This window comes from Castor canadensis, chromosome 3 (assembly GCF_047511655.1).
Source record: "Castor canadensis chromosome 3, mCasCan1.hap1v2, whole genome shotgun sequence".
Taxonomy (NCBI): domain Eukaryota; kingdom Metazoa; phylum Chordata; class Mammalia; order Rodentia; family Castoridae; genus Castor; species Castor canadensis.
In genome coordinates this window covers 158,232,770-158,247,974 of record NC_133388.1, presented here as the reverse complement: position 1 = coordinate 158,247,974, position 15,205 = coordinate 158,232,770, and the positions used below count along the sequence as shown (strand labels likewise).

The window sequence follows — 15,205 nt, the reverse complement described above, 5'->3', positions numbered from 1 at the left end:
TCTCCTGGCACAGAGAGAAAGCACGATAACCTCTTCCTTAGCTTCCTTAGCTTCCCACTGAACATTATTTAAAATTACTCAATTATCACAAAGCCCATAAATGGTTTAAAAGACAAATTCAAAATTCCCAAGCTACATATTTAGATTATGGCATCATTTTTACTAAAAGATTCCTGTATAATCAAAACATCTAATAGCAGGTTAAGTAAATTATACAATAACCATAACTTAAATCCATAAAAATCCTATTTCAAAGGGATATTTTGCCTGATGTTAAATAAAAATGGATTTAATCATATCTATAAAATATGATAAGTATGCAAATATATTCAGAGAAGAAAATACAGTGAAGGAAGTACAAATGGTAATAGCAACTCTGCAAGTTAAGCCATTTCCATATTAATATTATTTTCATTTTTCTCTAGTTTTCAAGAGTAGGTATTAATTTTGTCTTAAAAATCCAACTTAATAAGTGTAGCTGTTTTGAAAGAAAAAAAAACCAGGAATTGGTATTAACTCTAGAAAACAGTAGAGCTGGAACTGGGATGCCAAGAGATTTTTGTGATGATAAAGGTTTGTTTTATGGCCCTATCACAGTGGGCAACACATGCATAGCACTCAATAAATAGTCAGTCAATGAATGGAGTATGCATAGAATAACAAGTCAATTTGGGCAATTCTCTTTCCGAAAAATTCACTGGCGTAGTATGATGCCAAGCCAAACATCTAATTAGTTGTAAAGTGCTCACTTCTTCCTGATTGTTGCAGCAGAACTGGTGCAGTGAAACCCTAAGCAAACTCCAGGTGTTCTTCATTAGTTACTTCTTGGTTTTATATTTAAGCTAAAATTTTCAAACCATGGACCCAGACAGTCTAGTGAAGTAACAACGTGGAGGTGGCGATTCTGGATAACCGAGACGCCACTTTCAGGATTTATACAGTACTTTCGGGATCTTAATTTTTTTAGCAGTACTGGGGTTTGAAGTCAGGATTCCACCTTGGAAGGCAGGTACTCTACTGCTTGAGCCATGCCTCCAGCTTGGGTTTTAATTTTTGAAATAAATATTTCAAACATTGCTTTAATTGTTTCCTACCTTCTTGAAAACTCTTTGCAGACTCAAAGTCAGTGCAGAAACATTGATTGTTACATTATGGTAAAATAAATTCTTAGTGAGATGCCCATTCTCAAAACACTGTGTTTTTTAGGCTGTGTGGCTTTGTTTTGCCCCATATATTATATAGCTTCATAAATGTACTCACTGTGGCACACTTCTATGTGTTTTTGCCCAGAACATCTCACAATAAATTCCTTGTCCACTTACTCAATTCCTACTTGTACATATCATCTTTCAACACTCGGGTTTCATGACAACTCAGGCACAGTTACCCTTTTCAGTGTATCTCATACTCTTTGATTGCTATGTTAGCTTCCTCCAAAACTTAATGGCTGAAAACAAATGTTATAGATATCTTACTCGGTTTTTGTGGGTAATAATTTGGAAATAGTTTAGCTGGGTGGTTCTGGCTCAGGACCTCTGTCAAGGTGTGGACAAGTCATTGGCCAGCATTGCAGTCATCTGAAGGTCAGACCTACAGCTGTTGGATTTAGTTGTTGGCTGTTTTGTGCTGCCTAAGCTCCTCATCACATGGACCTCTCCACAGGGCTGGCTGAGCATCCTCACAACATGGCAGCTGGCTTCTTCCACAACATGTGACCAAGAGAAAAGGCAAGCAGGAAGTCACACTGCTTTTCTAATATTGATCACTACATGCCATCACTTCTACTACATTCTATTCATTAGAAGTAAGTCACTAAATACAATTCACATATGCTCTTACTGCATTGTTTTATTATAATTATTTATTACTTAAATGCTTTCATTTTGGGGGTTGTAGCAGGTATCCTCAAAGCTTTTGTTTTATGCTATAGCAGTGACGTCAGCAAGTTATAGAGGACTCACACTTGGTATTTTTTTATCTCCCACTTATCAGGTATGTGTCAAGCCAATTAGACAAGTTATTTACCTCTCTGAATCTCAGCTACCTCAGCTTTAAAGTGGGAATTGTAACAGTCAATGTGTTGGGATTAAGTGGGAATAATACAGGTGTGAGTATACTACAAATTATGAAGCACTATTTGCTTCCTTCAGCCCTGGGCCAGGCAGGACGCAGAGCTGCAAGCCCTGCAGTCTCAGCTCCAGAACTTATTGCTACATTACTCACCAGCCACCAGGCAAGGACCCTTTTATCTTCTCTCTTCTCTTCCCTGGAACAGTTTGCAAACTTATAGCATGGTGTCCTGGACACAGTAGGCATTCAACAGGCATTTGTTCCTATTGATGGCTGTGACATCATCCTTTCATTCAGGGTAAAATAGGGAAATTCTTTAGGTTGTAGTGTTTCACAAACTAGAACAGAAAGGGACTAAGAGGACTGGAGGTGTGGCTCAAGTGGTAGAGTGCTTGCTTTGTAAGCATGAAGCCCTGAGTTCAAACCCCAGTCCTGACCAAAAAGAAAAAAACAAGGAAGGGCCTAAGAAGCACAGGCTGGTGAATCGTTAAGAATACAGGTTATGGGATAGGACTGATCTGAATTTAAATCCCAGCTTTGCCACTCAGATGTCTTGCAAACTTTGTGATCCCATTGAGCTCTGCTCTCTCCAGAGAACAGAGGGGGTAACACACTATTTGATGAGGTTACAGCAAGGCTAGAGAGATTATGCACGAGAAGCAGCTAGAGTCCTGCCTGTCACATACTAAGAACTCTGAAATGTGGATTGTCTTCTCTCTGTGATTATGATTATCATCAAATGGTCCCTTCATTAATAAGGTCAAGTTATTCACACCTATGAAAAATCACATCCTCTTGCTTGCAAGTCCTGTTTTGGCACACTAGAATGACTTGTGTCCAGGAAAGAGTAATCTACCTGGGTGGCTATCTAGCTAAAACAGCCTGTCTGGTTTAAGCCATTTCCATCTGCTGTCTTTATGAGCCCAGAGGCATGCACAGCTATGAGCACATTCCAGAAATTTGAAAAATAAACAATGAAATGCCTCATGTTTGCCACACATGTATTTTTCCTTCCATGATTTAGATTGGCTGGTTCTCAGCCATAATAAGTTTATAATAAGAAAGAAAAAAGAAAAAGAAAAGAATGAATTTCCAGCTTAAAACTCTTTAACCCCACCCCCCAAAACTTTCAAACTCAAGGTTAAGATATGAGCAAATGTTCTAACCAATATGCTCATGAAAGATTTAATAATTACTTTGCTTATGAAAGTTTAAACAGCTGCTTAAGCTAGTGAAAAGGCTCCCACCCAGGCAGAATAACCTGCCTTACTCACTAAGTAGAGTTTACAAATCATCACACAACATACTCAGATGAAAGCAAAGCCGCATTTGCTGCCCAGCCTCTAACTACTCAATTATGCATGGAGTGAGTCCGTCCACCAGGTCAATCAGGCTTTGTGTGCTCCTTCAATGAGGGTCTTGACAGCATCAGGGTTAAAGCAGTTTCCAAAGGAATTGCTGAGCTTTTCAATAATTTATCTCAAAAACAACATATACATGAAATGGGCCATGCTTTTTTCTCTAAGTTATTTTATAGCATAACTCTATGAAAACAAGGTTCATTATCAAATGGATTTGGAAATTACATGAAGTCACATCAAGGTCCTTAAAAAAAAAAAAAGGAACAACACTACTGTTTGGCTCTTGGGGCTTTCCTATTTACTGATCCCTGTGCTTGGAATATTCCCCACAGCACCCCACTCTACACCACTAGCTTTCAGTCATGCTGTAGGTATAAACTGAGTCTCTTCAGAAAGCCTCCCTTAGCCTTCTTGATCAGGATGGTGGCCCTGAAATAAGCCCCGGGAACCATGCACTGCCATTGAGAGCATGTTCCACCTTCTGTTGCAGCCTGTAATATGCAGCCCCAAGTGCTTTGAGTACAACTGAGCACCTAGTTGGAGCTCTGCAAACACCTTTGGAATTAATGAACACATTCACCTCATCACCCAAACCGCACCTCTTCCTCTTTTTGTCTTCTATATCCAAACTTTAACAACTTCTGCCAATTTTATTCCCACATATTTTCTGGATCTTTCTCTTTTCCAACACTACTTCACCAATCTCAGTTCCAGGCCTATTTTCCCCTGGCTGAATTTCAGTCTTTGCTTACTTAAATGTCTACAGTGACCCAAATGAAGTAAGATGCAAGTTATTGCAAAAGCCCTTTGGTGACTCCCACTGCATCCAGGACAACATCCAGGCCTTCACACGGCAGCCAGACCCTCATGGCACTGTGCTGCCCCTCCCACTCCTCATCTTCTTGCTTTAGCATAAGTTCTCCTCTCTCTAGGAAAGTTTAAATCCAGAAAGTCAAAATAACCTACCAGTAAAACACAAGGGCAGGATTTGAATTCTGCAGACTGTGTTTCTAAACAGTTATACTTCCCACACAATCCCACTGCTATGACCTTCGTGCTTGTCACATACCATATACTCAAAACTGTGTACAGAATTAAAGAATAACTGTAAAAACAGAGTGTGAAAAATATGAACATGACCTAGGGGATCTCGTACCCTTATCCTACTGTTTCTCAAGATATGTTTCATGTTAAGAGATCTGGTGAAAAATACCACATGACAGGACTGGTGGTTCACACCTGTAATCGTAGCTACTTGGGTTGTAGAGATCAGAGGATCACAATTGAAAGCCAGCCCTGACAAAAAGTTAATGAGATCCCCCTCCCCATCTCAACAAAAAAGGCAAGCATGGTGGTACACACTTGTCATCCCAACTACACATGAGGCAGGAGAGGGAGGCGGAGGAAGGAGGATTGGGGTACAAGGCCAGTCCCAGAGAAAAAGTGAAAGATGCTATCTGAAAAATAACAAAAGTAAAAAGGGCTGTGGATGTGGCTCAAGTGATAGAGCACCTGCTTACCAAGTGTGAGGCCCTGAATTCAAACAGCAATACTACCAAAACCACACATGATCAAAATGTGGGGATCACAGCAAAACTACCTCTTAAAGATTCCCAATACACATGAGCACATTAAACTATTAAAGGCTTAAGAAATTCCAGCAACTAAAGCATGTTTGAATGAAGTATTCCTATCTGTCTTTGAATGTAGAATTTAAAAAAAACCTCTTCTGTGAAATAATGCTCTGTTCCAACACCAGCTTTACAAGGGCCTCCCTATGTCTTCTTACTATCTAACAGTTACCATAGTGGACCATCTAGTGAGGGTAAAATTTATTCCCAAGTGTTTTGTTTCTATTTTTGTTTTTTGTAAGTAATAGAATTTTAGGTCTGGCAATGACCTTTGAGCTTTTCTAGACCAAGTGCCTCATTCTGTAGAGGAAGGATTAAGTAACCCAAGGCCACTCAGCTCGTTTTTGGCAGAAATAAAACCCAAAACAAAACCTCATTAAGCCCACCCAGTCTGTTCTCCATCAGTTTTTCTCTACCGTGGGTGAGTTTTGCTCCCAGGGGACATTTGACAGTTTTGATGTCTCTTGACATAGAGACAGTTTTGATGGTCAAGACCACAGAAGGTAAGCGTTGGGTGGGGATTGGTACTGGTGGGTAGGGACCAGGGATGCTGCCACACTTCCAACGATGCCCTGGAAACCCCCATGATGGACAACAACCTGACCCAAAGAGTCAATGGTGATGATGCTGAGAAACTGCACCACACTAGAAAAGAAAAAATGTAGCAGTGGTTGGTTAAAAACTAAAACTTTCATTTTAATGTTTCCCACTAGCCTTTGTAATGCCGCACTGTATTTGAAATAATACAGCATATGAAACCAAAATTGTTCTTTGGATCCAAGAAAATAACTGCTGTAGGGAAAAGACAGATATTAAAAATATTCACCTCATCAAGGTTTTATCAAAATGAGTTTGGATGCTATCAATTCCCCCTTCTCCCCAAGATGAAAAGCACTTTTCTTTTCCATACAATCCCCACAGAAGAATTCTTGAATATATTAACATTTTAAAAATATTGCATTTCCTAAGCAAATCTCAGAATAAGACCTAGAAAATCACTGAGGATCAAAAGAAGCAGGCCAGTCCCAAGAGTCAACATTAGAGAATCTTGGTTAGCGAGGGAGTCTCTCCACAGGTGCAACAAAATGCAAGTTTAAGATCAGTTTGCCCTCCAGTTAGCTCAATTTGCACTCAAATCTCCTTCTTGTGTAATTTGTTCATTTACTTGTTAAAGTGGAAAATCACGGAGGCATCATAAACTAAGTCTGGAAAAGGACTGAGGGCTAACATCAGAGCAGAGTCTATCCCATCCTGGGCACCACACACCAAGTGCCCATGAGGCAGCCCTTGTCTTCCGAAAAAACAGGTAGCTTTCAAGAGTATCTTTTCCCCAGTTTCCTTATTGGGTTAATACACTGTTGTTAGGTGAAATGTTATCATTAGCCATGTTAACCTTAACTCTGCGCTATTTTTGTAACTTCTTGGGAATCTAACGTTATTTGAAAATCTAAAGTTTTTTCTTTTTAGGAAGGATGTGAATGGTAGACCTATTTTATCTGTGACTGTGGCCTTCTGCTAATTACCTCATTACCTGATTGGTGAGGGTGAGGAGAAGAGGGCATCATAAAGAGTCATTAGCACCATAGAAGTAATGAATTCATTAGATGTTCTTCCAAAGTGAAAGGAAATAAAGAAGGAGTAGTCCAAGTGGCTCCCCACTATGTTGATGGAGAATGTATAGAAGGAATGGATCAAGCACAGACGAGCTCAGCAGGTGAAACACCATGGTGGGTGCTCTTGGGAGACCACTAGGGCCAGTATTCATGAGAGCTCTTTGAGCCTAGATCAGAAATGTCAGGAAAAAAAGAAAAAGAGAAAAATATAATTTCTCCTGTGTAATGATTGGTAAGGATGACACTGTCTGGATCCTGAATCAAACTCCATTCCTCAGATTTGGACACCACCCTTCAGCTAAGGTGTGCCCAGGCAAAATGAAATCACTTAGGGGTAGGAAGAAACAGGAGTCAGGAAACTTAGAGTCCTGTACCATATGTAGTCCCATCATGCATTGGTTGTGTGCTTGTGAACAAGTAATTCCTGTGCTCAGTTTCCTCACCTGAAAATTGTGAGCACTAGGATTCCCACTCTTTGTCTCCGCCTCTCAGAGTATTTTAAGAGTTAACATAACTTAGATAGATTTAATGAAAAACAAAACCTACTCATGGATGCCAACAAAATTTCTTAGGAATTTTTAAACACAAAATAGCTCATTAAGAAATAGGGGTTGAAATAATACTGTTTTGTAATGATGTTACTCTCAGGTCAGAAGTTAAGAAGTTCATGCCCTCACTCTGATGCATTTGCAGCCATGGGTTGACTTCAAAGACACCAGAGTGCTATGGTTTGGATCTTGAATGTCTCCCAAAGGACCATTTGTTAAAAGCTTGGTCCTTAGGGTGGCACTACTGTGTAGTGAAACCTTTAGGAGGTGAAGCCTCGAGTGGGAGGTTCTTGGGTCCGGGCAGTATTCCTTAACAGGGATTGTGGGACCCTGGCCTCCTCCTTCTTCCTCCTCTGCTTCCTCACCAGGAAGTAAGCAGTTTGTTCTGCCTCAGGCGCCCCCCCTCCCCCATTGCTATCAACATGCCTACCTGAGGCCCGAAGTAACAGATCTGCTCATGGTAGAACTGCCAAAATAAACCTTTTCTTTTTATAAGTTAATTACCTCAGGCAAATCATTGCAGTGAGGGAAAGCGAACTAATATATATGGTCTCCTGTTGATAAAGCTGTCTGAGAAGGCAGTTCATAGATTAAAGTGTCAGAGCTTCCAGAGAACTGCTTTACCTAATGGAATGCATGCTCTTGAAGTATCTAAGCTATGCTGAATCTGAAAACACACCCAAATCACAGAAGCCAGTTTCTAATGAAGTCAGAATGCAATGAGAATTCTGGACATGGAGCAGCCCAAATGTGCCCCTATGAGTTATCTGGGAAAAGAGTAGGATATATGTATATGACACCCCTCTTCTTCTATTTCCACATATTGAAGCCCAATAAAAAGTATTCATATTATTGGCATTTTGAAAAATTGTGTGGTAATTCATCCCAGGGTTTATGACTGGATTATGCAGTAGGGTTCTGAAATGTGATAATACTATATCAGTCGTATGCTTTTCCAGAACTGAAATCAACTTCACCTTGTCCATGAAATGTTTAGGGGCTAAAGCAGAGGATTCTTTACATGCAAACTGCTTACTTGTATTAAGGTTCTGTGCTTGCATGTGAGATGTAAGGAATTGTGCCAGGTGTTGGCACTGAAAACTCAACCAGCTTCTGCCTAGGGTTAGCTCTTATTCCTACTCCTGTCTACCCTCAAGTCACCCTGCATGTCCAACTTGCTGGCAGAATAATGAAAATTTCAACAAACCCTCTTCTTGTTAGAGATAATTTCCACTGCAACTAATATATCAGAATTATTTAGCACTACTGTTCTTTAGTGAGCTATGGAGCAAAGTAGTAAGGACATGTTAGGGATGAGTTAGTCAGTCTAAACTATCAAAACCAACATTTATGCCACTGCCAGCACTACTGAGAGTGAAAAATAGAGTTGAGCAATTTGGGGGAGGTTTGCTAGAGTTTAGGAGAGCTGAACTCCCTCACTGGCCTATGAAAGAACAATTGTTAGTGTTAGAATCTTATCATACCTTTCTTTGTTCCCATTTCCTATTCATTTATGAATATAACATATAACTTCCTCTTAGCAGAACTGCCTTCCATCTAACCCTAACAAACTCTTCTCCCTCTTTGTCCCATTTCCTATGTCTTCTGCTTACTTCTGATCACTCCCCTAGCACTGATCATCGCAACCTTTATCTTACATGGAACAAGAGAAAGACAAATGAGGAAACATCATGTTGAGATCCATCTCTTAAAAACTAAATGAGATTCATTGCAAAGAACAGGAGTTTTAGAGACCAGAAGAAAAAATCAGGAAGGAAATAGTGAGGGCCTGAATGGGGGCAGTAACAGAGGCAAAGGCAAAGTGGGAACAAGTTTTTTCAAAAATATGCTAAAAATAGTCTTAATAGGATGTGATATCTAACAGTAAGATAGTGACAAAGAGGGAGGACTGGAAAATAACTTGAAGTTTTGTGACCATGCTAGTAGTACAGATCAAGTTAATCTTTAATCTTAGCAGACACAAGACAGTAAGGCAGAGAGTGAGAAAGTTGGTGTGTTTGTTTTTGGACACTCAGTGGTAGTATGTAACTCAACATGAACAACCAATGCTCTAAAAGACTAGAAAAATTCTACATTTAAAGAGGGTCAAGATTAAGAAAATCTTCCAACCAGTTCCTTCTTTACTTATTCCTTTTATTTTAATAAGTGAAACACATATGCCAAGACCTATGACAGGTATTAAGAGAAAAGAAGGAAGAAAAAGAAAAGAAATAAAGTAAACATAGCGCCAGCTCTCAGGGAGTATTTGCAACTTTTGGTGGGAATGACACCCTAACAGGGCTTAGTGTTGGAAGGGGAGAGCTACCAGAGGAGGCTTCCTAGAAGAGATGGCATTCATTAGGGACAAGACAGACAGTGCTGACTCAGGCTCATTAACCAACCTAACACCTCAGCAGGGGACTGCATGTCTATCACTTGCCTTCATAGTCTGTACATCCCTTGGGGTTCCAAGCCAGTTACGGGGCAAATTTCCCCGCAAAATTCAGCCACACAGACTTCACCATACTCACTTAATTCCTTCTGTGGAAGTAATGCTGTGACTTCTTTGTGGGAGAACTTCCATTACTCTTCTACTTGGAAACAAGGTATTTGTGCCCAGCTCTTGAGATGCCAGGCAACGCTATGGCAGAGGTAAATTTTAATCTTAAATCTTGAGATCACCATAAGGTCACTCCCCCAGAAGGTTCTACTCTCATGGAATATAGAGCATAAATCACAGTGACAGACTAACCCAGTAATTCAACCCCTGGGTATTTACTCAAGAGAAATGAAAACATAAGTCTATAGTAAGACTAGGACAAGAATGTTCACAGGAGCATTATTCATATGACTAAAAATCTAGAAACTACTACATGTCTACCAACTGATGAATGGATAAACAAATTATGGTACATCTATGTAATGCACTACTACTCTGAGATACAAAGGAAGAAAAACTGATACAGCAACACAGATAAATCTCAACAGCATTATGTTGAGTGAAAGTGGCCAGACGTGAAAGACTACACATTATGATTCCACTTATATATGAAGTTCTAGAAGAGATAAAACCATAGCTCTAGAGAGAAGCACCAAGGCAGCAAGTGGGAAGGGGAAAGAGAAAAAAAGATGAACTACCAAGGGGCCCAAGGGAAACTCTGGGGTAATAGAAACATTCCATAAGATTGTAATAGTGATTACATCACTGTATTCATTTTCAAACTTATTGAACCATTAAGTTAAATTTGGTAATTTACTTTATGTAAATTATACCTCAATAAAACTGATTCTAAAAAATAATCCAGCTCTCCCAGCTGGATTTTTGTGGCCTTTGGGATGCTATCAGAGCCAGCACAACCTTAGCCCCCTGGCTCTCAAGAACTCTTCTGCCCAAACACCTATCTCAGGTTTTGACACCCCTTGGCTGCTCTAGACCGAAGATCCCAATAACTCATGCTCACCCTGCTACCCACTCTCAGAATCAGCCTTGTCACACAGAAAACTGATAGTACACAATCCTAACCCTTCAGTGTACTAGACTAGTAACTTGAAGACAGCACAGCTTTATCCTGAACTACTGATGAGGAAACCCCAAAAGAATGGCACTTTAAGGACCCTGACAATGCAGTACCTGGACTATACATGCTTGGCTTTTCTGTTGTTTTCAGTTCCCCAAAGGAGCAAGGAGATGGGCCCATTTTTTTTTTCCTCAACATTTGAAACCATAGCTTCTTCGTGGCTCTCCGATTCCCTGCAGCCTACAGAGATCTTGCTTTTGCATTATCCCTATGTACACAACTCCATGGTTGATGATGCCTGGGTCCTGGAAGCAGGCAATTTGGGAAGCAAGAAAAGGGACCAGAACTTAGAACAACTTTCTGCTGCTTAGAACAACTTTCACAGGTCTACTGCCTCAAGACCTGTGAAAGAGGCCTGATTCACCATCACCAAACACTTCACTGTTCTCTCTTTCCTTTATCCCACCAATGATGAAATGAAACACAAATCTGAAATTTCTGAATAATTTAAGTGTTTTCAGAAATTCAGTTATTGCTAATAAAGATTTACACCAGAAAATGTATAACAACTGTTTTCTTGCACACTTGATGATATATGAAATAGATATAAATTCAGGGCACCTGTGATATGCCAGACTCAGCTAGTTATCTGGTTGCACTGTCTCTTCTGGTCCTTGCAGTAATTCTGTTAAGGACACAAGTCTTTACACATGTCAGTCACATACCCCTTTCTTTGCAGAGAAATTCTCTGAAGCTCAGAGACTAAGAAACTGGACCAAGCTATTTAAAAAGGTTAGAGTAGAGATTGAATCTGCCTCTAAGATGTTTTTTCATAAAAAAAAAAAAACATGAAGTCTGGAAACTGCACAAAATTTTGGGTTAAATGCACACCATCCTGGGTCCCTTCTCAGTTACTTCCTAGCTGTGTGAACCTGGACAAGTAAGTTTCTCTCTAAGTTAGCTTCCTTTTCTATGAAATGAAGAAAAAGATCTTGTATCGCTGAGCTTTGAGAGGAGTAAATAAAATAATTCACTTGAATGAGCACAATAAGTGTTAGCTATTGTGTTTATGACTTCAAATGCCAAGCAGGATCCAAACAGAATAAATGCAACAAATACCACTTTCAACTGTGTACAGATTGAATTTCCACACCATGGATCCCATTCTTCTCTTCAATTAGTCCTGCCCTTCTTCTTCAATGTAGTAAAACTACACACACACGCATGCACACATATGAAGCTTTAGCTTTTAATGAGTCTATGAGGGCCATCTCCACACATTCATGTTCTCTTTCCCAAACTACCTCTGGACATGCAAACTTGACCAGATCACCTGACTTCTGGACAGCTGGTTGCCCTCCTTCAACTCACCTGCTCTGGATACTTGCTTCCAGTGATCTCTGCTACAGTATTGAATGAATCTGTATCTGGGAAGGTCTTTGCTCCCATCTTCAGCTGAATGACAATTGTGTTTCCATGAGAAGCCATTCTTGACATCATTTCTGCATCTTCCACTGTAATACACGCTGTGGGGATCTGGGGCACACCATCCTGGTATGCTTGAAAACCTGTGTGAGGACTTAGGAAGAGAAGCCACAGGTTACCTTGAGAGTGAAAATGGACCAAAACCCCTGCATATTGATCTTCCTTGATCTTTGCATATGGGGAGTAAGTACAGTGGACACTATTCATTTGCTTTTGATGTAAATTTAGGGTTTTTTGATAACAATAACTTAGAAACTTCAATTTAATAATTATCTCATTTTTGATAGTTGGGATGACCACACAGAGTTGCAAACTGTATAAGCTCTGAAGTACATTGACAGTAATTTCAAGACCAAGAGGTGTGACATGAGTCCAAGGAGACAAGGGATCTCTGAAGTTGATCAAGGGTGAAAGCCTGGAGCTACATAACCCAGGCCAAATCCTGGTTCCAGCATTCTCTCCCTGCCTGACACCCAAGCAACTTAGATTATTTTTACTTCTCTGTTTTCAGTGTCCCCATCTGTAAAGTGGAGAATAATATTAGTATTAACCCGTAATATTGCTATGAGAATAGAAGAGACAGTCTATACAAGAGATCTAAGGCAGTGTTTGGCACATGGTAATTACTTAGTATATATTAGTTGTTGTTATTTCCTCAGTGCTAACTTTTCCTGCTGAGTTAGTGGAATGATTAATGAATTTGCAAATTACCTTGCAACATGTAGGATGACAATCTAAATATTTATTATTCATATTACATTATGTGATGTCTGGGATTTAACAAACTCTCCTTGTTCTCAGACTCTTTCTCAAGAGAAGAGCAGCATACCACTTCTTAATAGACTTATAAAAACTGATCCTAGACAAGTTTGTACTAATATGTTACAGGTAAGAGCTCCTACACTGAGGGCAGTGAGCACAGCATGTACCTAGTGGAAAAATGACATTGAAAGACGTCGTCTGGCTGTGGTTCTCAATTCAAATACAAAGGTAGCTGAATGTGTTTCTGTAACTAAGTGTGTCTTCCAGTGATGGCACCTCCATCACCGTTCAACAGAAGAAGGCAAAATGAAGACCCAATATTTTTATTTAGAATACTGTACTTTCACAGTAGTGAAATTGTCCTAGTGGGACCAGTCAGCACAAACAATGCCTCCCTGCTCCTATGTACACGCTCCATCTGCAATTTAACAGCAGCAAAGGGAAAAAACACAAAGGAAACCATGAAAATATCAAAGAACAAGTGTTAAAGGGTTACCACCAGTTCTTCATAAATTCTTCCAAAAAAATACAAGAGGAGGAAACATGTCTCAACTCATTCTACAAGGCTTCTATTACTTATATAATAAGCAGATAAAATTAAGAAGAAAATGAAACTACAAACTAATATCTTTCATAAATATAAATGCAACAAAATACTAGCTAACTGAATCCAGTAATGTAGCTTAATAGGACTCATTTCAGGAATATAGGGTTTAATTAACACCCCCCAAAAATCAATATTACCAAAATATAATTTGATGTAGGGCAAAAACCACATGATCAACTTATTAGAAAGGAATTTGACAAGGATTTGACAAAATCTAGCATCCTTTCATGATGAAAACACTAATCAAACTAATGGAAGGGACTTTCTCAAACATAATACATAGTGGTGAAAGACTGAAAGCTTTTCATCAAGATTAGAAATAAGACAAGGATTTCGGCTCTCTCTTGTCCTATTCTACATTAGACTAGAGATTCTAGCCAGGGAACTTAAACAAGAAAAAGAAAAGGACTCCAGTTGAAACAAAAGAAGTAAAACTACCTCTAATCACAGATGGCATAATCTTGTATCTAGAACACCCTAAGGAATCCACAAAAATATTTTAACTAATTAATAAATTCAACAAAGTTGAGAACACAAGATAAATATAAAAAATCAATTATATAGTGGAATATTAGTCAGATTTTTATTACTACAATAAAATCCTGGAAGAAGCTGTTTATCAACAGTTTTGAAGGTTCAAGAGTACACCACCTGCATTGGCTCAGTTCTGATGAGGACCTCATGATAATGGCAGATAGTGGAGCAAGTGGGGAAACAAGCAAATGATTACATCTTGAACCAGGAGCAGAGAAGGCATGAAGGGTGAGGCTAACTTCTTTTGTAATAACCCTCTCAGAAGAACTACCTAAAGGGTCACATACAAAATAATTCATGCCCCAATTGCCTAAGGACCTCCCACCACTCCTTAAAGTTCCCACCACCTTTCAATATCACCCCTCTGGGGACCAAATTCCCTACACATGAACCTTCAGGGGGACACAAACCATATGCAAGCCACAGCCAGTAGTAATGAGCAATACAATAGCAACATAATAGCAAAGAGCAACTGAAAATTAAGTAAACAATTCCGTGTGCATCAGTAACAAAAGCAATAAAATAAAATTAAGAAAAGAAGTTTGAGATTTATGTATTAGAAATGAACAAAATACTGTTGGAATAAATTAAAGTCATAAATAAGCAGAAAACTGTCTCATGTTTATGGATTGAAAGACTCATGATTGTTAAGATGGTGATATTCCCCAAATTTATCTATAGATTTAATACAATCTCTATTAAAATTCCACCTGATTTTTAAAAAGATATTGATAAGCAGATTCTAAAATTCATATAGCAAAAGAAAGGACTCAAAATAACAAACAGAAGTTTAAAAAAATTACAAATTTCAGTAACCAGATGGTATGCTACTGGTATAAGGATAGATAAATCAACAGAATAGAAATCAGAGTCCAGAAATAAATCCTTATAAGGGTGGTCAATTCATTTTCAACAAGGATGCTAAGATAATTCCATGGGAAAGAAAATTATTATCAACAAATCATACTGGGCCAACCAGATAGCCACAGGTAAAAGAATAAAGTTGCACTTCTATGTCACACCATGTAGATATATTAATTCAGAGTGAGTTACGGTCCTAAATGTAATAGCTAAAT

At 39.1% G+C, this 15,205-nt stretch overlaps 1 protein-coding gene across 1 annotated transcript in view; it reads right to left on the bottom strand.

Annotated features, from left to right (window-relative positions):
- The window catches only part of Cpq (carboxypeptidase Q), a 460,643-nt gene that overhangs the window by 262,005 nt on the left and 183,433 nt on the right, over nucleotides 1-15,205 (bottom strand). Inside the window, exon 5 of the mRNA XM_074068881.1 lies at nucleotides 12,113-12,320. Within this exon, the coding sequence (XP_073924982.1) occupies nucleotides 12,113-12,320 (208 nt within the window). The remainder of the gene's footprint in view (nucleotides 1-12,112; nucleotides 12,321-15,205) is intronic.